Source organism: Bos javanicus, chromosome 1 (assembly GCF_032452875.1).
Source record: "Bos javanicus breed banteng chromosome 1, ARS-OSU_banteng_1.0, whole genome shotgun sequence".
Taxonomy (NCBI): domain Eukaryota; kingdom Metazoa; phylum Chordata; class Mammalia; order Artiodactyla; family Bovidae; genus Bos; species Bos javanicus.
Window position 1 is genome coordinate 154,297,079 of NC_083868.1, and position 25,908 is coordinate 154,322,986.

At 39.0% G+C, this 25,908-nt stretch overlaps 1 protein-coding gene across 9 annotated transcripts in view; it reads right to left on the minus strand.

Annotated features, from left to right (window-relative positions):
- The window catches only part of TBC1D5 (TBC1 domain family member 5), a 599,010-nt gene that overhangs the window by 344,067 nt on the left and 229,035 nt on the right, over window positions 1–25,908 (minus strand). For all 9 annotated transcript variants that reach the window (XM_061427849.1, XM_061427904.1, XM_061427893.1 and 6 more), the window contains one exon: window positions 10,427–10,558. In XM_061427849.1, the coding sequence (XP_061283833.1) occupies window positions 10,427–10,523 (97 nt within the window). In that variant the 5' untranslated portion in view covers window positions 10,524–10,558. The remainder of the gene's footprint in view (window positions 1–10,426; window positions 10,559–25,908) is intronic.

The window sequence follows — 25,908 nt, forward strand, 5'->3', positions numbered from 1 at the left end:
AGTTGAACCACAAGGGAAGCCTAACAACACTGGAGTGGGTAGCCTCTCCCTTCTCCAGCAGATCTTGCCAACCAAGGAATCAAACTGAAGTCTCGTGCATTCCAGGTGTATTCTTCACCAACTGAGCCAGGGAAGCCCGGTGTGCAGTACACACAGCAACTAACTAAAAGCAACAGTCTACCCTTGAAACTCAAAATGCCATTTAAAGAGTCACCTACACTAATTTTCTACTATTGCTAAATAGACTGTTCTTCTAGTAAATTACTCTATTTTGACCCATCTGATCTGTGAACACCCTGGTAGACTGAATTCAGAATTTAGGGCATAAAATGAGAGTCAATGGACTGTATAAAGAGTCTTGAGCACTGAAAAACTAAATATACTCCTATGAACCTCTTTCCTAGAAATGAGAGATATATTTAATTTTCCAAAGTCTAGACTCCCCAAGCCTCTTGCATTTTATATTTAAATATTTACTACCTCATTACTCTTCTGCCTATTTTCTTTTCTTATTTGCAACTTTAGGAATTTCTGTCATTAAGCAAAGAAAGAAAGGAAAGAAGATAAAAACAATAGAAACATTCATCAATCAAATTAGGCAAAAAGACTGTCAAACTAATTTTTCAAATTACAGTATTGAATTATCTGGACTGTTTTTATCTCCCTTGCACATAAAATCACCACTGATTACATGACAGTCAATCTTGTTCTCAGGTTTATGGAGAAGAGCAAATATTATTAATTATGGCTTGGTTGACCATTCATCTCCTCTGCTTACTCTGCATATATAGAAATAGAAACAACCGTTTATTCCTCCGAGTCTTCTGATCTCAACATTCAGAGTAGGCCAGACAGAAAAGTGAACTCTTCATTAAAAATATCCATGTCAAAACAGAAAATAAAAGTCAAACTGAGAATTTAAACACATTTTTGCTTCCTACCTTTTTTATATGCCACACCATTCTGTTCCTTTCCATTAGCATGATTATTTTAATTATTAATTTACTTGCAATAATGATAATAATTTAACTATTAATTAACTTAACTACTTATGATATTCAAGAAGTCAAACAGTATACTTCAGTACTAAGCAAAACCCGGATAAAACTGAATACAAAACTTTCAAGGACCCATGTTCTCTTATTTTTAAATGGTAATTAAAAGTTTCTGATACTATTTACACAATGATAAACAGGACATGCATTGGTAAGTGCCAAAAGGTATTTGTTATATTTACATCTTACAGGCTTTGCTTTCTGGCTCTGTGCTTTCTCTTCCATCCCTTTTTATCCAGCAGCAATTCCACAAAATCACTCAGCCCATTAAAAGTTTCTTCCTTTCTGCTATAAGGAGCCAAGAATGCATTATTACATTTTTCTGTGTGAAGTATGCTATTAAATAATAGCTTGTGCACTAATTAAAGCAAATGTAATTGTGAGAACACATTGACGTTGTTAAAGTAAATTAGCCAATTTGTTAATAGTTTCATTTCAAGTGACCTTAATTGTATTAATTGTGATACTAGCAAATTAAATTGAAGAGCATTAAATACATTGTTCTAATATGTCCTAGAGGAACAAATTTTCCATTACTTCAGCAAAGAGAAAATAAAGATTATTTGCACCACCCACTGAAGTCTCCTACACATGGCGTACACAATGGGTCAAGCAGAAAAGGTCTTATCAAGACAGCCTTTATTGTTACTATTTTAATATTAGTAGCATGCCATAAAACAGATCACACAGTAGTAACTGAGCTTTAGATAAATGGTTAATTCTATGACATTCTTTTATATCAGGTTAAGCAGAAATTACTTCACTATTACAGAGTTAAAATATTGAGAGTGAGGGAATAAAGATCAGCATAGAGGACTACAATATGAAAATAAATTAAAAAATACAACTCTGTGTAAATCAGGCATTACTTAATAAATGCTTAGTGTCAAGTCATATGATACATCATAAAAAAAGCTATGGCCCTCATTCTTGAAAAGAGATTTAAGAGTACAACAGAGAGAACAACAGAGATGCTACATAAACTGTAGTCTTCAGAACGCTATCCACACTGGCTAACAGAATCCCCCGAGGTGGGCCCCTGCTGGACCCTCCTGCACGTCACCCCCGTGCCCCAGACATCTTCAGACAACCTGAGTAGGACAAGAGCATCCCCACCGTAAGAACCTCCTCTCTATGAACTGTTTCCTTTTCTGTTGCTTCTTTCTTTCTGCCTCTCTGTGCCCACGTGGCCCCTCTGTCGCCATCTCCGCATGCCTGGCTCCTTGCTGTCTGTCATTCACATGTAACTGACCAGTCACCTTCTCAGAGGGCGCTGCTCTGAATACCTGCAGTATGCACGCAGCGTTCATTACACTACCACTCTAACTGCTGCCTAGCACTTATCATTCTGATACTTTTTCTTATTTTTCTACTTTTCCACCTTTTTCTTTCTTTTTTTTTTTACTGTCTCTCTCATGCTAAAATGTCAATTTCATTCAAAGAGAGCACCTGGACTATTTGTTTAATAGCCTATGCCCAGATACTAGATGATCAATCAATTTTTTGAATGAATGGATAAATAAATATCAGGTTTTGTGGCCTGCAGCTCATACTATGTATGACAAAATATGTGTCTCTCTGATCTCTACTCATTTATTGAGTATAAGTGAAACTTCTTAACCATTATGTCACCACTCTAATTGAAAATCTAAGTTCAACAAAACAGATGTATTCACAAGTCTAATTAAAGATTCAAATTGTTACTAGTGTTCTAAGCTTGGTCAAAATCAGTCATGTTCTATTTTCCTGTTTTTCTGGTTCCACTGATGAACTAGCAGAAAGCAACTAGCATAATTCTTTGATACGAAATGCACTCGCAGGTCACTTCACCTGAGTGCGTCTTTTTGGTTTATGTTTTCCAAGGTCTAACATAATACGTCACACAAAATCACCTCTGTCACTCTCGTTGTGCCTGATCCAGCCAAACAAAACCACCCATCACACAGCTTCTCACCTTTGGGGACCAAGGAATGTTATAAAGGCTGACTGAGCATCACAGAAGTCTCTCAAAGTATGGATATTCCTCAGCAGATACCTCTGCCCACAGCGGCAGTGGGCAGGGCTACTGTTTCTTTCTGCCACCAGAGCAAGCACTGAGGTCTCCTTTGCTCTTCAGTTCAGTCGCTCAGTCATGTCCGACTCTCTGTAACCCCATGGACTGCAGCACACGAGGCCTCCCTGTCCTTCACCAACTCCCAGAGCTTGCTCAAACTCATGTCCATCAAATCAGTGATGCCATCCAACCGTCTCATCCTCTGTTTTCCCCTTCTTCTTCCACCTTCAATCTTTCCCAGCATCAGGGCCTTTTCCAGTGAGTCAGTTCTTTCTATCAGGTGGCCAAAGTATTGGAGCTCTAGCTTCAACATAAGTCCTTCCAATGAATATTCAGGACTGCTTTCCTTTAGGGTGGACTGGCTGGATCCCCTTGCAGTCCAAGGGACTCTCAAGAGTCTTCTCCAACAGCACAGTTCAAAAGTGTTAATTCTTTGGTGCTCAGATTTCTTTATAGTCCATCTCTCACATCCATACATGACTACTGGAAAACCATGCATGACCACTGGAAAAACTTAAACTCTTAAGACAACAAAAATGAAAAAAAGTTCCAGTACAACTAAAATGACTCTTCACAAAATCCCAATGCTAAAGGAACTGAAAAAGCAACTCCCTCTTAATACAGGGAATTGCTACACTGAATTCAATTAATAAGGAATAGACAAATCAATAAAAAGAGCTCAAAATTTATACCAATTTTTTTTTTTTAAATTTCAAGAGTACATGGGGCTTGTCTGGTGGCTCAGTGGTAAAGAATCCTCCTGCCAATGCAGAATACACAGGTTCAATCCCTGCTAAGCCTGTGAGCCGCAGCTACTGAGCCTGTGCGCTAGGGCCTGGGAACCACAACCACTGAAGCCCACGCACCCAGACCCCGTGTTCCACAACAAGAGAAGCTGCCGCCAGGAAAAGCCCGAACACCAGAACCAGAGAGCAGCCCCCGTCCTTCACGACGAGAAGAGCCCGTACAGCAACAACGGCTCAGCAGAGCCGAACGTAAATATATATTAAAAAGGTTTTTTTATTTGAAGAGTTCATTTTACTAATGTGAGTTTCACTGTTACCATTAAAATGTCTAACTTGCTAAATCTCAATTCACTATGAGAGCATGAACACATAAAATCTACATAAAATCATCTAAATCTAACATTAAAGAGCAAGTTGAACTTTTGTGGCCATGTAAATGTTTACCACTGATATTCAAGCACCACATCTTCATGTTAATTCTGGATCAGATTTTGAGTTCACTTCTACCCACTCAGGTCAGTCAGTGAGCAGTATCTTGAAAATACCTGCCCACTAATTATAGGTCATCAATCCTTTTCCCATCACAGACTGTCTCCCCCTGAAGAGTCTGTAACCAGGCGGTCCTGAGGCACTGAGCACGCTGGGCCCGTGGGGAGCTCTCTCATCTGCAGCTTCCATAATCTTGGCCCCTCCTTTACCTTCCCCTACTTTGACTATTGTCAAATACCGCTCCTTCTATCCAATTTCTGCTCAAGGAAAATTCTGACCCATCAATCCCCATTCTGTTTTCCTCTCTTTGTATTCCTCGGCCGTCTCATATTTGATCTGGTATCTCTGTGGGAAGGCTTTCAAGTCTCTAACTCGCAGCCTTTCACACTTTAGTCTCCTGTTCCCCGCCTTCTTCTGGACGGTGTAATTTAGAAGGACAGGGCACGGTATGGTCACTGCCCTCTGAGGTCACCTCTACCTAGTGTCACACCGCTTCACAAAAGCCATCATTAAGGAGATGTTTAAAAACCATTCAGTTTTTTAAAATCCTTGGTACGGTCATTTAGGAACTTCCAAGTCACTCTCCCATTTATTTAGAAATCTTTATCTTCATTAAGGAAAATGGTGGCTTTGTTGACTTAACAGTCTTACTAACAGTTCTTCATCTATCTAAACTGATGTTTTCCTCAACATCCATAAAGAATTTTTCATTAAGATGATACTTTTTACAAAACTACACAGACAGTAAAAAGATCAGTGGTTGCCACAGGTTGAGGAGCAAAGGATGGGGAAGATGAACAGGTAGAAGCAGAGAATTTTGCAAAGATACTCTTGTGTGACATTGCTTGGACAGACACACGTCTTTATACACTTGTCCAAACTTACAGGATGTAAGTTAAGTTACCAAGAGTGGATCCTAATGTAAACTACAGAGCATGGGGCAATGGAGGCTCGTCAGCTATCACAAGCACACCACTCTGGTGGGAGACACAGGTAAGAGAGGGGCTGTGCACATATGGGAACAGAGGGCATGTGGGAAATCTGTACCTTTCTCTGACTGTTGCTGTGAAGCTATAATTGCTCTTTAAAAAAGTCTTTGAAATAATAATAATAAAAAGACTTCAAGCCAAAACCTGTCCAAATCAATGAGACCTAAATTACCACAGAGAACTAATGAAGGTGCGGAGCTGGTGAGCTGGCTGCCGCTGAACACTGCTCCCCTGAATCACCAGTCACCACTGCCCGTCACGCTGTCCCACCGCATCTGTGACTCCCAACCGCCCTGCGATCCTCTGCTGCACCTCTCCTAACTCAGTCCCTCCCGAAACTTTCTACTCTGCCCTCTCATAACTCTGCCCTCTTTCCATAGCTTTCTATTCTCAAACCCATCCATGAATTCTTCCACCATAAACTTCCTTGGGTACTGTCTACCTCTTATACTCCCGTGACAAAGCAACCATCTGCTTTTCGTTGTGTCTAAGTCCTAGGCACTGAATTCTGCTGGATGCAATCCACACATTTACAAGTTTGTATCACCTATAAATTATGATGTTTAAATTCACCTTGGTCCCCAAGGTTATATATTCTTTACCAACTCAATCTAACCTTTTTTACTCTCCCCAAATCTTCAAATGCTTCATCTTATCACTCACTATCAGCAAATTACCTCACCCTAAGATATCAAGAAAGATATTAAAATATCAGTGATACTTTATTGCACTCTCTGCCATCAAACAGATGAATGGACTGCACCGCAACACGGTTTCTCCAACCTTCCTGCTATTATAGTGAGAATAAGAATACCCTGCCCCTCTGTACAAATCCATCTCAGCTCTAGACTGCATCTGAAACCAAGCAGAACCCTGCCAGTCCCGTCCCAAGAACAAGGTTCCCCCCTCACCCACTGTCTCTTGTTTGTAGAATAACTGAAATGTCCCAGGCCTCCCTGAGTCACAAAAGCATAGGCTCAAGTAGTTAACAATTAGGATGACAGAGGCACAGGATCTTTTCAGGGTCTGATGAACACTCCTGAGTGGCTTCACAGGTACTGTAACTGCTATTAGAGGGGAGACGTAACCACAGGGTGCTGCACCTGTAGTCAAGACACAGGCTGCTCTGTCCTGAGCAATCCTGAACCCGTGACTAGCACACTTATAAGACCTGGACTTAAAGAGAAGAGGATTAACACTATAAACTGTATGCATATCTTTGTGGGCATCAAAGGAATTGTGGCTTACTCTGCCCATATACACAGCCAGGCAACGGAAACTATCAACAAAAAGACGCTACAGATTGTCAGCATCTTCCACGTTAAGAATACGGCACCCTGTGTATCAGCATGAAGAAGCTACAGAAAAAGGATCTTTGTTCATAATCCCATAGAAATGGAACGATGTCTGAGAGGGGTGACGTGTACGCAGCACGCTCACAGGTGGTTTACTGTAGGAAGTAGCTCTCTGCAACGGGCCACTCTCGTCACTTTAACAAAGCTGTGTTTTACCTAACCTCTGCCCGTGCACAGGTTTCAAATATTTTGAATACATAATATTTGCCTGACATGTTGGTACTTTACAGATAAAGAAGAAATGAAGAAGGAGTTAAGAGATCGCCAGATCTCTCTCCCAGCCTCCCCTTCACCAGTCTTATAACAGAAACTGAGTGAAGAGGAAGATGAGGCGGCGGCAACAGCCTGCCCACAAGGAGGATGGTGATGACTCTGGCCCCGACCGCCCTGCTGTCCCTTTAAACAATGCCACACCGAGCAGAACCTTCAGGGTTGGTTCCGGGACACTAGCCCATCTTCTCCCTGGGCCCTGGACGGGCAGCCCACGTCACACGGCTGTGGACGTTTCAAGTGGCAAGCACCCAAACCTGAGTTCAGTGACACCTCTACGACGTGGAAAGCCACACTAAAGATGGTAACAGGACCGCATCGTTTTCTTGCATCAACTACATTAAGCTGATTTTATTACCACCAATTTATTCATCAATAAAGCCAGGCACCCATTTTCAGCCATGTAATTCTATGATATAATAAACCAAAAAAAGTAAGACTTGAGACAAAAAAATTGTAAAAAGGCAAAAATGAAGTAGGCAGGGTGTTCTGAATGTCTTAGATATTTTTTAAGTAGGTTACTAAGTATTTTATACAAGAGCCAAAAAGAAAGCTTTGAAACAGGTATTACATAAAAAGGTATTACATTAAGTAATTATCTGAATACTGCAAAAGCTGTTAAGTAAGAAGGCATATAAAATTAGAGCTAAAAACTCTGGCTGTATGTAACAAACTGCAATTCTTCAGAGAGACCTAATAGAGGAAAACGTTTTCTCATCGTGAGTAACGTTCCAATCTCTTATAAGCTTGGAAAAAAACTAGTGATTCTGATAATGTTATTTCTTTATTGATTATAGGTTAAGTCTCCCTAAGTCTTCATATTGTTGTTTTTAGTTTAAAATGATTACTTTTTCACTTAATTAAATCATTAAAAGTTACATGCTAGGACTGAATAATTATGAATAGCTGAAAAAATAAGTTTTTTTTTTATGGTTTAAACTGAATTATAGGTAACTTGTCAATTAGTAATACCCTTTGATCAAAGATCTTGAAATTCAAGATGATAATTTTGGTACATAACCAAATTCAATAGAGAAAATGTCATACTTTCTGTGGTGTTTTCAATTTGAAAGAGAAATTCAAGCATTTAAAAGTTTAATTAACATGGAAAATGTGCCCTAAGATTTTGCATGTATATATGCAAATACTTCTTTTTTTTCTGCCCTCACTCACTTCCCTCAAACATCCATGAAAGTAAACCAATGATATGTAACTTTCTCTCTGTCTTATCTGTTATGTGGCTATTTTTGCTAATCCTTTCCAGAATATGCAGAACCATTTAACTCGGAAATGTAGTATATTTCTGTAAATATAAAAATTCAGGTTTCAGAAATTAAAGACTTATTTGTTTACTTCTGGAATATGCAAAAGGAATTTTTTCAAGTCAACAAAAAACATGGTTTCTACACAGAGAAAACACTGATTAAGTCCAGTGTTTGACTACTTACAAAATGAGTCATCTAGTTGCCACAAATTCCCTTGTGGGAAAAGTGTAAATGGCTTCAAATACGTGGAGAACCCCATGAAAGACATATATTAAAATAAACCAACATACTAAAAAGGTGATGATTTTTCAAGTAAATATGACAACCCCATTAAAATGCAGCACAGTTTTCTGCAAAAAGAAAACCTAAGATGAAATAGATGCTTTATATACAATATTTACATATACAATGCACAAAACCCACTACCGTTAGTAACCTTTCTGGCTCTGAAGAACTAGATATTTACATATCTTTCTTCTGCGTGTGCGTGCGCTTATGTGTGTTTTGTGTATATTTTTAACAGTTGACAGCTGTTTTAGAGCATACAGAGATGCCAGGCTGAATGAGGGTCTTGATTACTTCAAGATTAGCTATCTAAAGTTTCTATTCATTTTAAGTGTTGTTAGTTGGAAGAGTCATTAGTCACTTCCTTGTCTCATAGAACATCAGCATACATTTACATTGTTAATGAACATTTGGGGTAAATGAATTAATGGCACTTTTAAACATCAATTCAGTCCTAATAACTTTGTATGTCATAGAAATGTTGGCTAGGATATAAATGAAAAGCCTTTTCAGTAAAGGTAACACCTTATTCCTGCAAACAATAAAGTATAAAATTAATTTAAAATGTTTTCTTAACCAGTTTTTAAAAAATGAACCTCAATATTTAATGACCTAGTCCAGAGAAAAATACACACTTAAAAAAATGTTTATTCAAAAATAAGCAAATAAATCAGAACATTTTGGTGAAAATATTTTATATATTGATAACACAAAAATGTATTCACTTTTAAAATATGCACTTATGGAAGTGACTGCAGAATGATCTGACTTATTTAATTAAGAGTACTTCTTAAAGGTATGACATTTAAGAAAAAAAGCATCACTAGGGATGACTGTATCGTTCTCACCACTAAAATTCTTTAAATGCTGAAACTAAACAGTAACATTTTTTTCATACTATCAAAACCTTAAATAGCAGTTTAAATAGAAGCAAATATAAAAATAAAATCATGAAAACAAGCTGTACACTATTTTCATTAAAAACAAGGGCATTTGGATGATGTGGAATGTATTAAAGATGGACAAAACAACATCTACACACTCCATAAACTCAAGAGCTTGTGTGCTAAAGAAATAGTTACGTTTAGGAAATCAACTTTTTTTAATTCCCAAAACATTACTTAATGCAGACCTTTACATCAATATAGGGGAAAAAAATTTCTGAAGTATAGAAAACATATGTGAATGACTTTGACTAAGTATAATTTCTTAAAATAGATCTTACAATCCTGGTATATGTATGAGTGAAAATGTACAAGTAGTTACTTGAATCATGAATCGACTTCAGCAAATATTTAGTTGAAATAAGGATAAAGCTTCAAGAATTGTCACACACTTAGTCTTTCCTTCTAAGATACTATGTTATCATTAATATTGAGAAAATACTATAAAGCTCCAATACATACACATTTAATACATTTTTCTAGGGTAGGCCCTAACAGAGTTGATCTCTTAACAATTTCCATACATAGATATTTAAAAGAAAAACACAAATTTCAATTATTAAAAAAAGAGAAGAATCAGGCAAGTCTTTTACCCTATAATAATCTCAACTTGCTGAAAGAAAGAAGAAAAATCCCCACAAAAATGAACACCAAAGGTTTAGACATCTTTAGAAGATGTTTCACACAGACCATTTTGTATTTCAAAATTCTTATGCTGAAGTAATGAAGCGTTTAAGTTTACGGATTTCTTTTTTTTTTTAAGAATGACAGTGCATTAAACATGGGCTAAGGCTAATGTGTCTACAATTAAAAGTTGGCGCTCAGTGTCACAGCGCTCCATATCTATCCAGCAAAATGGTCTTAGAAGTTCTTCTGTGCAGCCTCATCTAGAGGAAGACGTCTAGGGCGGGGCTAGCTGGAGACCCGCTGCCAACTTTCCCAGCAGCTCAGCAGTTATCCGCGCAGGAAACTCACCTCCAGGCTGGTCTGGGTAGCTCGACAAAGGGTCAGTGCCCACCTCTTGTTCTTCTGGCTGCAGAGGATGTCTAGTTTCAGACAAGGAATGATACATTGTGAGAACTGGACAATGTCACCAAAAGTGCCCACCTGGAAGATGAAAAATATGGAGAAAAATGATACTCTTTTTCCTGCCTTGACTAGGAATAAATGCAAAACTGAAATGATTAAGTGAGCATTACAAACATTAACAAGCTTTCTACAGGATCCAGGGACTTTTAATACACACTAGTAGGAAAGAAGTGAAAAAGTAGCACTAAATTTTCTTTTTAAAAATTATTTTCCAAATCTGAACTTCACTGGTAATCTTTACCTCAACATTCTATTACATATGTCTGCAGTATACTCCTGCACAAAAAGCTGAATTGTAACTTAAACCATTGTCACATTTATAATACCCTTCATCTTGCTGGCAAAATAATACACATTTACCATAGGAACTTTCAAAATATAGAAAATATAGCTAACTAAAATTATTTGTAATTGTATTAGCTGAAAACACCACTGTTAACATTTCAATTTATTATATGTATTCTTTCTTTGTTCTGAGCATTTAAAACCCGTAGTTTTAATGTGATCCACCGTGTTAAGTATACTGATTACATAAATTAGCGTATCTTCCTTCCCATTAAAAAGTCTACATTATCACTTCTAGTGGATCCCTAGTATTCTATTATATAGCTGTAAGAATTCTTTATTAGTAAACAATCAGGATGCTTTCAACTGCCCAACACTATAAACAGCCTCACAATGAATGTCTTTCATTAATATCTCTGTACTGTATCCATGATTATTCCCCTTCAGGATAAATTCTTATAAGCATAATTACTGAACCAAAGCATGTATTTTTTTTTAAATGTAAGATTTTGTGATAAGTTTTGACAAATTATGATCTAGACAGATTTGAATATAATAGAACAATTCATTTCCCTTGGCCACTCATCAACAGTAGAAATAAGTAATCTCTTGGGTTTCTTTATTTTTTTTGGATCAATATGATAATCCAGTTTTATACTGCATTTGCTTGATAACTAGTAAGATAACTGAAGATTTCACATGTTTTCTCTGATATTTGTTATTGTTTTTGTGGATGGAGTTTATTATCATGATTGCCCTCATGATTTGTAAGCATGCTTTACATATTAAGGATACTAAAACTTTGTCATATGCTACATATATTTTTCACAATGTATCTCTATCTTCAAATTATGTATAATTTCCTAGACAGAGTAACATCTTTATGAAACCAAAAATATGTGTATCTTCTTTATGGATTCTGCTCTGGTATTAGACTTACAAAGGCAAGATTATGTAAATAACCACCTATGTCTTCTTTTGTTGATTTGAGGGTTTTCCTTCTCAAGTCTGATTCCTATAAGTAATTCTAATTTAAACACTTTTTTTCAGAAATTAAATTGTTGTTGAACTTGTAAGCGACACTATTTATTTTTTTTTAAGTCTATACAGTACAAATGACCTTCCCATATCAACATCTTTCAAAAAACAGACTGAGTTCACTAAATTTCATCCCAGGTAATGTAAGTAACAAAATATTTTAAATTTCCAGAGCAGGGGGGACAGGAAGAGGAAACGTGGAATGTTAAATTGGAAAAGAAGGTCCAGCCAAAATGTGTATGTGATCTTACAGGATAAAGTCTCCACTCCTGGAGGAAAATTCCAGAAAAGCCCACAAACATACAAATCTTTGACCAATTTTTTCCCATCACAAAATACTCCTTTATTCTATTTACGTACTTTCAAAAATGCTCATTTCATAAAATGACTTGAATATTTCCTCATTTTTCTCAGAACACTTCAATTCTCACCCACACTCACTCTTGATTAGATGTAAACAAACCCTATCCCTCTCAGATTATGGTTAAACAAAAAGAGAGGTTTAGGCAAAATCAACACTTGGGAAAGTAGAACTTTTGTTGCCAACACAGTGAAAACTTCTAAAGCCATAAATCTAAACAGTTGTCAGCTCTCCCTTCTTATGTGTACAAATCAATTATATATGGAGTACTAACTACACAGATAATCCGCTGGATTATCGAAAAAGCAAGAGAGTTCCAGACAAACATCTATTTCTGCTTTATTGACTATGCCACATATCACCACATACTATCACATGACTATCACCACATACTGTGGAAAATTCTTCAAGAGATGGGAATACCAGACCACCTGATCTGCCTCCTGAAAAATCTGTATGCAGGTCAGGAAGCAACAGTTAGGACTGGACATGGAACAATGACTGGTTCCAAATAGGAAAAGGAGTATGTCAAGGCTGTTTATTGTCATCCTGCTTATTTAACTTCTATGCAGAGTACATCAAGAGAAATGCTGAGCTGGATGAAGCACAAGCTGGAATCAAGATTGCTGGGAGAAATATCAATGATCCCAGATATGCAAATGACACCACCCTTATGGCAGAAAGCAAAGAAGAAATAAAGAGCCTCTTGATGAAAGTGAAAGAGGAGAGTGAAAAAGTCGGCTTCAAGCTCAACATTCAGAAAACTAAGATCATGGCATCTGGTCCCCATTTCATGGCAAATAGAGGGGCAACAGTGCAAACAGTGACAGACTTTATTTTGGGGGGCTTCAAAATCACTGCAGATGGTGACTGCAGCCATGAAATTAAAAGACACGTACTCCTTGGAAGCAAAGTTATGACCAACCTAGACAGCATACTAAAAAGCAGAGACGTTACTTTGCCAACAAAGGTCCATCTAGTCCAAGCTATGGTTTTTCCAGTATTCATGTATGGATGTGAGAGTTGGACTATAAAGAAAGCTGAGCACTGATGAATTGATGCTTTTGAATTGTGGTGTTGGAGAAGACTTCTGAGAGTCCCCTGGACTGCAAGGAGATCCAACCAGTCCATCCTAAAGGAGATCAATCCTGAATATTCATTGGAAGGATTGATGTTGAAGCTGAAACTCCAATACTTTGGCCACCTGATGCGAAGAGCTGACTCATCTGAAAACACCCTGATGCTGGGAAAGATTGAAGGCAGGAAGAGAAGGGGACAACAGAGGATGAAATGGTTGGATGGCATCACCAACTCAATGGACATGAGTCTGACTAAGCTCTGGGAGTTGGTGATGGACAGGGAGGCCTGGAGTGCTGTGGTTCATAGGGTCGCAAAGAGTCGGACATGACTGAGCAACTGAACTACACGTAAGGAATTCTGGGAAAGATACTCTAGTAGACAATCGCAAAATGTAAATAAGCAATTATATTATAAAGCAGAATCTGACACAGTCTACTCATCAAATGAATGAACAGATTTAAAAAGTAAAGTCCTCTCCTATGGAGAAGTCTCATCAAACTCAAACACCTAATGGGGTCAGGTAAATATTATTAATAATTCCAGTTGGCATCCATTAAGCAATGCATATAAGGCAAAAACTGCATTAAACACTTTGTGTATACTCATCATCTTATCTGCTGAACAACTCAAAACTGTTAGTCTTTGCCCTGCTTCATTTCGTATTCCAAGGCCAAATTTGCCTGTTACTCCAGGTGTTTCTTGACTTCCTACTTTTGCATTCCAGTCCCCTATAATGAAAAGGACATCTTTTTTGGGTGTTAGTTCTAAAAGGTCTTGTAGGTCTTCACAGAACCATTCAACTTCAGCCTCTATACATGGACATCACCAGATGGTCAACACCGAAATCAGGTTGATTATATTCTTTGCAGCCAAATACGGAGAAGCTCTATACCGTCAGCAAAAACAAGACCAGGAGCTGACTGTGGCTCAGACCATGAACTCCTTATTGCCAAATTCAGACTTATATTGAAGAAAGTAGGGAAAACCACTAGACCATTCAGGTATGACCTAAATCAAATCCCTTATGATTATACAGTGGAAGTGAGAAATAAATTTAAGGGCCTAGATCTGATAGAGTGCCTGAGGAACTATGGACTGGGGTTCGTGACATTGTACAGGAGACAGGGATCAAGACCATCCCCATGGAAAAGAAATGCAAAAAAGCAAAATGCCTGTCTGGGGAGGCCTTATAAATAGCTGTGGGAAAAAAAAAATAGCTGTGAAAAGAAGAGAAGCAAAAAGCAAAGGAGAAAAGGAAAGATATGAGCATCTGAATGCAGAGTTCCAAAGAATAGAAAGAAGAGATAAGAAAGCCTTCTTCAGCAATCAATGCAAAGAAATAGAGGAAAACAACAGAATGGGAAAGACTAGGGATCTCTTCAAGAAAATCAGAGATACCAAAGGAACATTTCATGCAAAGATGGGCTCGATAAAGGACAGAAATGGTATGGACCTAACAGAAGCAGAAGATATTAAGAAAAGGTGGCAAGAATACACAGAAGAACTGTACAAAAAAGATCTTCATGACCCAGATAATCATGATGGTGTGATCACTCACCTAGAGCCAGACATCCTGGAATGTGAAGTCAAGTGAGCCTTAGAAAGCATCACTATGAACAAAGCTAGTGGAGGTGATAGAATTCCAGTTGAGCTATTCAAATCCTGAAAGATGATGCTGTGAAAGTGCTGTGCTCAATATGCCAGCAAATTTGGAAAACTCAGCAGTGGCCACAGGACTGGAAAAGGTCAGTTTTCATTCCAATCCCAAAGAAAGGCAATGCCAACGAATGCTCAAACTACCACACAATTGCACTCATTTCACACGCTAGTAAAGTAATGCTCAAAATTCTCCAAGCCAGGCTTCAGCAATATGTGAACCATGAACTTCCCGATGTTCAAGCTGGTTTTAGAAAAGGCAGAGGAACCAGAGATCAAATTGCCAACATCTGCTGGATCATGGAAAAAGCAAGAGAGTTCCAGAAAAGCATATATTTCTGCTTTATTGATTATGCCAAAGCCTTTGACTGTGTGGATCACAATAAACTGTGGAAAATTCTGAAAGAGATGGGAATACCATCTCTTTGGACCTGCCTCTTGAGAAATTTGTATGCAGGTCAGGAAGCAACAGTTAGAACTGGACATGGAACAACAGACTGGTTCCACATAGGAAAAGGAGTATGTCAAGGCTGTATGTTGTCACCCTGTTTATTTAACTTCTATGCAGAGTACATCATGAGAAACGCTGGACTGGAAGAAACACAAGCTGGAATCAAGATTGCTGGGAGAAATATCAATAACCTCAGATATGCAGATGACACCACCCTTATGGCAGAAAGTGAAGAGGAACTAAAAAGCCTCTTGATGAAAGTGAAAGAGGAGAGTGAAAAAGTTGGCTTAAAGCTCAACATTCAGAAAACGAAGATCATGGCATCCGGTCCCATCACTTCATGGGAAATAGATGGGGAAACAGTGGAAACAGTGTCAGACTTTATTTTTCTGGGCTCCACAATCACTACAGATGGTGACTGCTGCCATGAAATTAAAAGACGCTTACTCCTTGGAAGGAAAGTTATGACCAACCTAGATAGCATATTCAAAAGTAGAGACATTACCTTGCCAACAAAGGTTCGTCTAGTCAAGGCTATGGTTTTTCCTGTGGTCATGTATGGATGTGAGAGTTGGACTGTGAAGAAGGCTGAGCACCGAAGAATTGATGCTTTTCAACTGTGGTGTTGGAGAAGACTCTTGAGAGTCCCATGGATTGCAAGGAGATCCAACCAGTCCATTCTGAAGGAGATCAGCGCTAGAATTTCTTTGGAACGACTAATGCTCAAGCTGAAACTCCAGTACTTTGGCCACCTCATGCGAAGAGTTGACTCATTAGAAAAGACTCTGATGCTGGGAGGGATTGGGGGCAGGAGGAGAAGGGGACGACAGAGGATGAGATGGCTGGATGGCATCACTGACTCGATGGATGTGAGTCTGAGTGAACTCCGGGAGGTGGTGATGGACAGGGAGGCCTTGCATACTGGGATTCATGGGGTTGCAAAGAGTCGGACACGACTGAGCGACTGATCTGATCTGAAGAACTCAATGACACATCTTCATCCTTATTTTCATTTCACCAGAGAAAATGAGGTACAGAGAGATGAAGCAATTTGTTTACAGTCGCACAGCTAGTGTTGAACGCATCCTCTCTGGCTCTATGGCTCACCCTCTGCTTCAATCCGACGCTTGGCTCTAAGCCAGTGAGACAAACCAACAAGAAGTCAAACAAGGGAGTGTAAGATGGCAGGTCTGTCAACTGTTGGGACATCCTTTTCTCTCCTTCAATGTTTTCAAGAAAAGTTAAAAATCCAGAATTTTATGTGAAATCTCTTTACTTGTGTTGGTAGATAATTTTTTAAAAAACTGTGTGGAACGGATTAAACACCTCTCAAGCCTGTATTTGGCCATGGATATCTTACAACATAAAATTCATATTCTCTATACATTTTGTCATACTCTTAAAACATCTAAGGGTAAATATTTGAAAATGAGTACCACGAGTCAACTGCCAGACTTCCTTAAAATTTCTTTAGCATCCTATACTATGTTTTCTTATCATTACTCCAGTTTCTCACTTTTATAGTATATACACTTTTCTACTGTTAGACTTCATATACCTAAAATATACAAATAAGGGGATTTTATGTATTTTAAACTCTATGAGAATTAGACAATCAACCAGTAAACTGATATCAAAGTATGTTTCAAAAAGGCACATTAAAAATAAGGTACTCTACAACATAATGATGTTCAAATATTAGTTCAAGATGCTCAAGATATTTAAGGCCTTTTAAACTCTATGCTGCTGCTAAGTCACTTCAGTCATGTCCGACTCTGTGCAACCCCATAGATGGCAGCCCACCAGGCTCCCCAATCCCTGGGATTCTCTAGGCAAGAATACTGGAGTGGGTTGCCATTTCCTTCTCCAATGCATGAAAGTGAAAAGTTAAAGTCAAGTCGCTCAGTCGTTTCCGACCCTTAGCGACCCCATGGACTGCAGCCTACCAGGCTCCTCCATCCATGGGATTTTCCAGGCAAGAGTACTGGAGTCGGGTGCCATTGCCTTCTCCTTTAAACTCAATAGTAAATTTAATTATAAGTCATTTACTTATTTCAGCTTTAATAATAATTCTTTAGAAATTGAGATGTCTGTGGTAACACCCAGTAACCACAATATAAAATTTACCAAATACACCAGTCTACAGGCATTCTATAGAATCAGGTATCTACTATATTCTAATTTATTATGCCTACAGATTGAAACTGAATCACTGAAATGCTTTTACTAAAAGAAACCTGGAAACCTGCTGAATAGTAATAATGAATTATTTTTAAGAAATTTGTTGAATAAAAACTTTGGATAATGCTTTTACTTTTCTTTTAAATACAGATTTAAATAATAATCAAGTTCAAGAGTAACTTATTAAGTTGGCATTGTTTTAGTTTTTGTTACTGTAATTTTAAACACAAAGGGCTATTTTTGCTTTTTAGAACATAATAAAAATTACTTTGTTGGCTACTTGTTGGGGGCCGAGTGAGGTACTCCACCCCTGGCAAAGGTCATGAGGAAGGAGGCGCGACATACGCAAAGGCGGGATCAAGCCTCAGGAGTCCCCCTGGAAATCCTCGAGCGTCTACCCCCATAACCAGAGCCTGCCTACTTTACTACTTTGTGCTCTTACCTACACCTCTGACTTTACGGGGGGCTGTCCCCCACGACCTCTTTCAGAGAAGGAGTTAACCTAGAGCTCCAGTCAATAAAAACTCTTGGGTGTGACAAGAGTGTTTTAACCTACAAACTCCTCTGAGGATTCTCTAGCCTGCCTGACAGGCTCGTCCAGCCACATGTGATTGCTCACAGCCTCCCAACCGTGAGAGGCACGAGATGCTTTAAACCCTCTAAAAACAGGTTCTTTAGAGAAGTTAGGAAACTATAATGGGCTGATTAGAAATTGTATTGGTGAAGGGTTTTTCATTTGTTGAGCCAATGTTTGTTGCTAAGTCTCCACATCCCCTGCCCTTACACACATTAATGAATATATAGAAGAAATAAGTATTAACCTTTGATATTAATCACGTTAGACCTTAGGCTAAGTAAATTCTTTCCTTAACTAAAACCCACTACACCCTCACCCTGTAGGAATGTAACTTTATTTGGGTGGCGTCTGTTTTAAGAATAATCATCCCTGGAGAAATAAGTGTCCTGGTTGACTGACCGTTGTCACAAGGAGAGGGTCATAAATTGTCAGCAGGCCCCCCTGGCCAGAAGATGATGTAACACCCCTAAGACCTCTGTATACATTTGTATGAGGCACCTGACTTTGATAAAAGTCAGGACTGCTGACCCCCCGTGACTTTTGCATAACATCTCAGTGTATAAAAGTAGACCATGGAAAATAAAGAATGGGGATCAGTTTCTCGAAATACTGGTCTCCCCATGTCTCTCTCTCTCTCACTCTGGCTGAGTCTCCATCTGGAGCGCGGAACCCGCCATGCTTACTAATTATGCCTGGGCTTCTAAGATCCGACCGGGGAGGCCTCAGTGTCTCCTCTCCTTCGGGAGAACGGAAGGACGCCTGTGGCCTACGTAAGTGGTGGAAACTTCTTGTCTTGAAGTTTTATTGGTCTCCCGCGTAAACCAAGCCACTCAGCCTCTTTTCTCCACTGAATTTTCCTACTGAGCTATCCTCATCCTATTACTCTTTATATCTTTGATAAAATATTTAAATAAATAGGTCGCCAACACCGTCCCCGCTTCGAATACCCTGGATCAGCCGGGGTAGGACCCCGGCAGCTACTGCTATTGTGATTACCTTATAAAATCACAATATGTTGCTTTCAAATGTGAAGTAATTTTCTTAAGACTTTTCCAACTTGTGTTTTGTGACTATAACAACCAAAAATATACGCAAACTACAAAGCAGGATGGCAAACAATTAAAAAAAATGTAATCTGTATTTATTTTAAACACTATAATTTTGTACCTGTGAATATCAAACTACAAGAAAATATTTAAGAAAAATTCAAGTGAATTAAGGGAGGTTTTTTTTTTTTGGTTCAGAATATTTTAAGACAACCACTATAAAAGTCAAAGTGGCATAAACATTTTGAAACTCACAATGGATCACTGCATCTTATGCTTGTATACTTCCTATGTCCTAAACTTGTCTATATAGAAGTGAAGTGAGTGAAAGTCGTTCAGTCGTGTCTGACTCTTTGCAACCCCATGGACTATAGAGTTCCTGGAATTCTCCAGGCCAGAATACTGAAGTGGGTTGCCTTTCCCTCCTCCAGAAGATCTTCCCAACCCTGGGATAGAACTCAGGTCTCCCGCATTGCAGGCGGATGGATTCTTTACCAGCCGAGCCACCAGGGAAGCCCAAGAATACTGGAGTCAGTAGCCTATCCCTTCTCCAGGGGATCTTCCCGAGCCAGGAATCACCGGGGTCTCCTGCATGGCAGGTAGATTCTTTACCAAAAGCTATATATATATATATAGAGAGAGAGAGAAATACATAATGACCAAAAGTATGCATCTTAGTAATGACTACTTTAATCCATAACTGATGGATTTCAACTTTCTTTAATAATGTGAAACTGTCTCTAGAATTTCCCTAGCTGACAAAAATGGTAAAGAATTTTTTTAAAATAAGGGCAATCTTATTTTTTCTAATTCAGAAAGCACAGCAAAATACCTTCTAAGACTTGAGAAAGAAGGAATCTCTTCTTTGCTACACTTGCAATATAAATAACATTTAAAGTCCCTGTTTCTCATGAAATCAAAGTTCACAAAACTCAAAATTAGCTGCGCAACATGGTTTTAACTGCCATTCTGGTCACACAAATTGACACACTAGGCTGAAACCTCCATTTAAAAATCAAAGACTAATCTTAAGGATTGTTGTACTGGCTTCATAAATCTGGTTGTTACAATATTACATCTTAAGATAAAAGTGATCTGAAAGAAAGGAAGTATTGTTAAAACTATTAATATTTAATGAATGGGTTAAGAGTTCACTAAAGCTTGAAAGATAAATTATGTTAATGAAATTTCAAAATAATATATTTCCCATGTAAAGTGAAGTAATACAAGTAGTCTATAAGTATAAACTTCTATTGTGAGCATCAGAATGACAAAAAAAAAAATAGGTTAGTGAATACAATTTTCACTTTTAAAATGGCATCATATAAACAAAACCTCTAGTTTATTCCCTCTGAATCTGAAGTTCTTTGTATTTCAGCTTATATTTATGCTTTTACTGTTTCTAATATAGAGGCACAGAATTAGTATTCTGAATCGTGTCTTCTAAAGACATCCATATTCAAAAAAGCTCATATAAGCATACTTCATTCATTTAAATTCTTGACTGATGGTAAACTTAGAAGTCAAACACTGAAATGACAGTAATATTACTTTACATAAAGATAACTCCTATAAGAAAAGCATATGAAAGAGCGTAAATGAACTATTACCAGAGCACAATTATAAGAGGGGTGAGGAAGATACAGCATGAATGAGTATCCGTTACAGGCAGCACGCATTTACCACAATGGGCTTATAACCTACAATATGACAGCTTGGCTATAAATGCAAGAAACTGATAGAAGCTAAATTTTTGTAATTAGACAGTAATGGAACATTATTTGTAGAATTGGTCAAAAAATTTTTATTTAGAAATACTGGTAGCCAGAAGTAAATTTGATGGTCAGGGAAAATGATGTTTTAATGTCTTAATTATAAGAGAAAGAAGAAGAGAAATGAGGGAGGGAAAAAAGATGAGAAATAAAACAAAGGCAAAGGATGAAGCTTTGTTTTTGAATTCTGTCATCTGCATGCAAGAGTGCTCCCCTGGACTTTAAATCAGTTAATTAAGTATTAAAATCAATCATCGGAAAGTCTTAATATTTAATATTGGTTAGATTGTATATCAAAGTAGTTTTATTATTTATTTACTCCAAACCTTTCCAGAATACTTCATCTGACAACAGGGGGTCTGTTTCTCACAAGATAAATGCATTTACAATGCCAAATAAATTATATATAAAAGCATTTGTCTTAATACATGTCATTCAATATTAAAAATCACCCATTGGTAAAATCCTGAAACCCTAATTCACTTTTACCAACCACACAATTGTATGATCAAGTGTCACCTATTAAACAGGTAAGGACTATAGTAAGGGTCTACACACTGAGAACAATGATTGAAAGAAAATTAACACAGATTTAACGCCTATATTTCCAAATGATCAGAATAAGAATTTTAGGGTAAATGATCCACTATAAAAATACTAGATTCATAAATGATACACATAATCAGAAACATGCAGAATATATGAAGGGATCACAGGTGGGTTTAAATGTTTTATATTACAAAAAACGAATATGTTTGGCTTTCTGATATCCAAATGCTATGAGGTAACTGGAAAGTGGCCGTTGTGACCATATAAACACGAGAAAATTGAGCATTTATGAAGAGTTACAGTGGCCTGACAAAAAGCTCTCCACATGTATACTCATATGGTTTCAGAGTTCCCTTGAACATGTACTCACGATGTAAAGATTGGGAAAGCTCAGCCTAGTGACCAAAATTCTTGTCATTATAGCCTTCAACTTATTTACTGCTCTGTTTTATAGGGATAGACACGACCTCTAGCCATTACACTATTTGGTCAGGTTCTTATAAAATCAAGAGAATTATAACCAACAATTGGGTGTTCAGGAAGAATACTGAAAAGAAAAAACAACTGGACAATTACATTAAACTGATGATGAGATTAAGAACAAGGAAAAGAAATAAATGGCCACTCTGCATTAAGCATCAAATCAAATCAAATAATTCAGTCAAAAACAAAAAGAACCCCTCTTTGGTTCAAGCCTGGGAAGGCCTAAGGTGTTTGCAGAAGCACAGGAGTAATTGTGAGGAGGTCCCTCTAAAAGTCCTGGTGGATCTGACATTTAGCCCTGAGCTATTAGTAAGTGGTAGGGCTGGAAAATAAATTTTTAAAAAAACTAAAAATAGCATTTTTAATTAAGTAATAGTAACCGGAAAAACATGGGGTGTCCCCAGTGGTTCAGCATTAAAGGACTGCAAGTTCAACCCCCGGGTCGGGAGATTCCTGGAGGAGGGCAGGGCAACTCTAGTATTCTTGTCTGAAGAACACCATGGACAGAGGAGTCTGGCGGGCTATGGTCCACAGGGTTGCAAAGAGTCAGACACGACTGAAGTGACTTGACAGGCACACAGGCACGCAATGGCAAAAACACAGCATTTATTAGGAAGCAGGCACTGTTTAGGCACTTGTTCATTTAAACCTCCCACAAAATTAAACCAGGATTCATAGGACGAAAAGTTTTCTTTATTGCTATGTTAACTATAACAGACCTTTGGAGATACTGCAGGTTCAGTTCTAGACTACTGCAATAAAGCAAGTAGCACAACAGTCATACACAAATATTTGGGTTTCCCAGTGCACTGAAAAATTATGTTTGTGCTATACTGTACCCTATTAAGTGAGTAATTGTACATCTAAAAACTGCACATACCTTAATTTAAAATACTTTATTACTAAAATATGTTAACCATCAGCTGATAACACAAGGTTAACACAAACCCTCAAATTTCTTAAAAATGCCTTTATCTGCAAAGCACAATAACAAGGAATGCTTTTAATGCAAAGCATTCTAGTTTACTTTTCTCCCATACAAGCTTTGCAAAACCTAGAATTAGAAGTGCAATAGTCCCTTTATAGGTTGGGAAGATCCCCTGGAGAAGGGAACAGCAATTCCATGGACTGTGTAGTCCAGGGGCTCACAAAGAGTCAGACACGACTGAATGACTTTACCTCACTCACAGATCCTCTACAGTTACAGGTATGTGTATCTTCCCAAATTCCATCTGAGAACAAGTGAATATCCAGTGAAAATAGCAAATAACAAGTACACCAGGGATGCAGACATAGTTTATACATGCCTTAGCAAAATTATAATTTATGAATAAGTAACACACGGGGCCTTTGGAGTCACTGTCAAATTGCCGGAGTTTTGCATCATTTACCTCCCCCAGTGCTGTGGCTCCTCTGACCCCATCACTGCAGACCTCATCACATCACTGAGGCGAGCCAGCAGCTCAGAAGCCCCAGCTGATCCTCTCTAGCCAGAACAGCTCCCTCCCCAGGCTTATTCACATCCCTTCCCCTTCTGATGAGGCCTTTCCCACTCACTGTCATAAATCCTAGACCTAATTTGAATACCCATCTTCCCTTCTGTGGACCAAGGCAAGAAGTCATTTTTCCCTGCTCCTCCACAGCAATATTTCCATCATGTGACAGACCTCAGGCGCCAGCGGGACAATATTAAGCAATAATGCCAGGAGTTAGGATATGAAGAACTATGTTCTACTTTTTGGGCTTCCCTGGTAGCTCAGCTGGTAAAGAATCTGTCTGCAATGCAGGAGACCTCGGTTCAGTTCCTGGGTCAGGAAGATCCCCTGTAAAAGGGATAGGTGACCTACTACACTATTCATGGGCTTCCCTTGTGGCTCAGATGGTAAAGAATCTGCCTGCAGTGTGGGAGACCTGGTTTGATCCCTGGGTTGGGAAGATCCCCTGGAGGAGGGCATGGCAACCCGCTCTACTATTCTTGCCTGGAGAATCCCCATGGATAGAGGAGCCTGGCAGGCGACAGTCCACGGGGTCTCAAAGAGTCAGACATGACTGAGCGACTAAACACAGCTCAGCAAAACGTCTTTACTACATGTGACGGACCACAGGCACCAGCAAGACAGCGTTAAGCAATAAATGCTAAGAGTCAGAATACGAAGAACTATGTTCTGCCTTTTGCTCAACAGCATTAGTATAGATTTTTCTTAAAGAGAGAAGGTGTGTGCTGGGAGACTTCAGTAGAGAGTAACATTTTTTGTTCACGTTTCTGCTTCCCCTGTGTAGTGTGACCACTCCTAACCTGTAATTGTAGAGTTCATCCCTCATTTACTCTGACAACACCCTTCCCTAACTGGTCTCACAGCTTCCATTCCTCCTCGCTGTTGTCAACACTGTTGACAACGCTGTTGTCTTTCCAACAAAATTCAAATTGTGTTTGGGCCACGTGCTCCTAGAGAGGTACGGAACGGTGAGGGATGGGGTGGCAGAGAGAAATGGTCTAAGCCAATCATGAAGGTCCCACTGCCTGTGCCAGACTGATTAGGATGAGCTGTTCAATGTGAATGGAAGTTGTTCAAGGGCTTCCGGAAGTTTTCTCCATTACAAAGATGCTCACTCTTAACTGCAGTGAAGGAAACCGCCTAGATTCACCCTACCTCACAGGTAGTAACAGAATCCTTACTGTGTAACCCGACTAGATTGCCTGTTATCGCCAGATTTCACATCCTAGCATACCCACCTCCTACCATCTATTACCACACAACATCCAAAGTGATATTTTTGCCAGTGTAAACTGTTTCACAACACACTTATATAAAATCCAAACTCTTGTAAAGACGCCCTGAATCCAGGCTCACACCTAAGCCTCTAACCCCACTCTCTCCTCCAGCAGGATGCTCTGCCACACAGGACTTCTCTCTGTTCCTTGAGCAAGAATCCAACTCAGCACCGCTTCAGGTCTCTGCACATCTCCCCTTCCTCTGCTGGGACACTGTGCCCCTTAGTACTGATCAGATATGGGCTCAAATTCAGACCAGCTGATGGCTGTTCCTGGAGCACACCTAAGCCACTGGCAAATCTTGTTGGTTCTTTAATGTGAAATCTGGACCACCATCACCTGGTTCCAGGTCTCTGCAAGCCCCACATGGACTATTTCATTTCCTCCAGTAGGGCTCCCTGTTTCCAACTACAGTCCACTAACTTACAGCAGCCTGAGTGATCCATCTAAGATTTAACTCAGTTCATGTCTCAGAACTTAGCATTGGCTTCTCATCTCAGTCAGAATAAAATAAAGTATCTTCCCAGGACTCCCCAGGATCTTGCCCCCAGCTACTGCGTGGAGCTTTTCTCCGGAAGCTCCCCTGCACCTGCCACTCTGGCCTTCCGGCCCTCGAGGCCCCTTTACAGTCTCTCGCATGTGCTGGGCCACTTCCTGCCACCGGGCCTTTGTACCTTCCTCGGTTCTTAAACGCCTCCCTCAGGCGTCCATCCTCAGAGACGGCTCTCCCCACAGTCCTGCTCAAACATCACCTTGGGTATCAGGGGACCCACGACCAGCGGCCACACTCAGCATACACCCTCCCTCCGTCTTCATCCCAGCACTCAGCTTTTCTTGTAACACACATCACTACCTCACACAGCACAAACTTACCTGTATTTTGTTTACTATGCATTCCCCTCATTATAGGTCTATGAATGCAAAGGCTTTACCTATTTTATTCACTTCTGTATCTCCCAATTTGGAAGGTAACCTTTTTTTTTTTCCCCCAGTAAAGCATTCCTGATGACAGTTTGAAAGAATCCAATAAAGTACAATGAGATAAACTTGAGTCCAAGTCAGCTCCTCATTCCTATCAGTTTTCAGAACTTCTAGCTGCATTTGGCACAAAATACA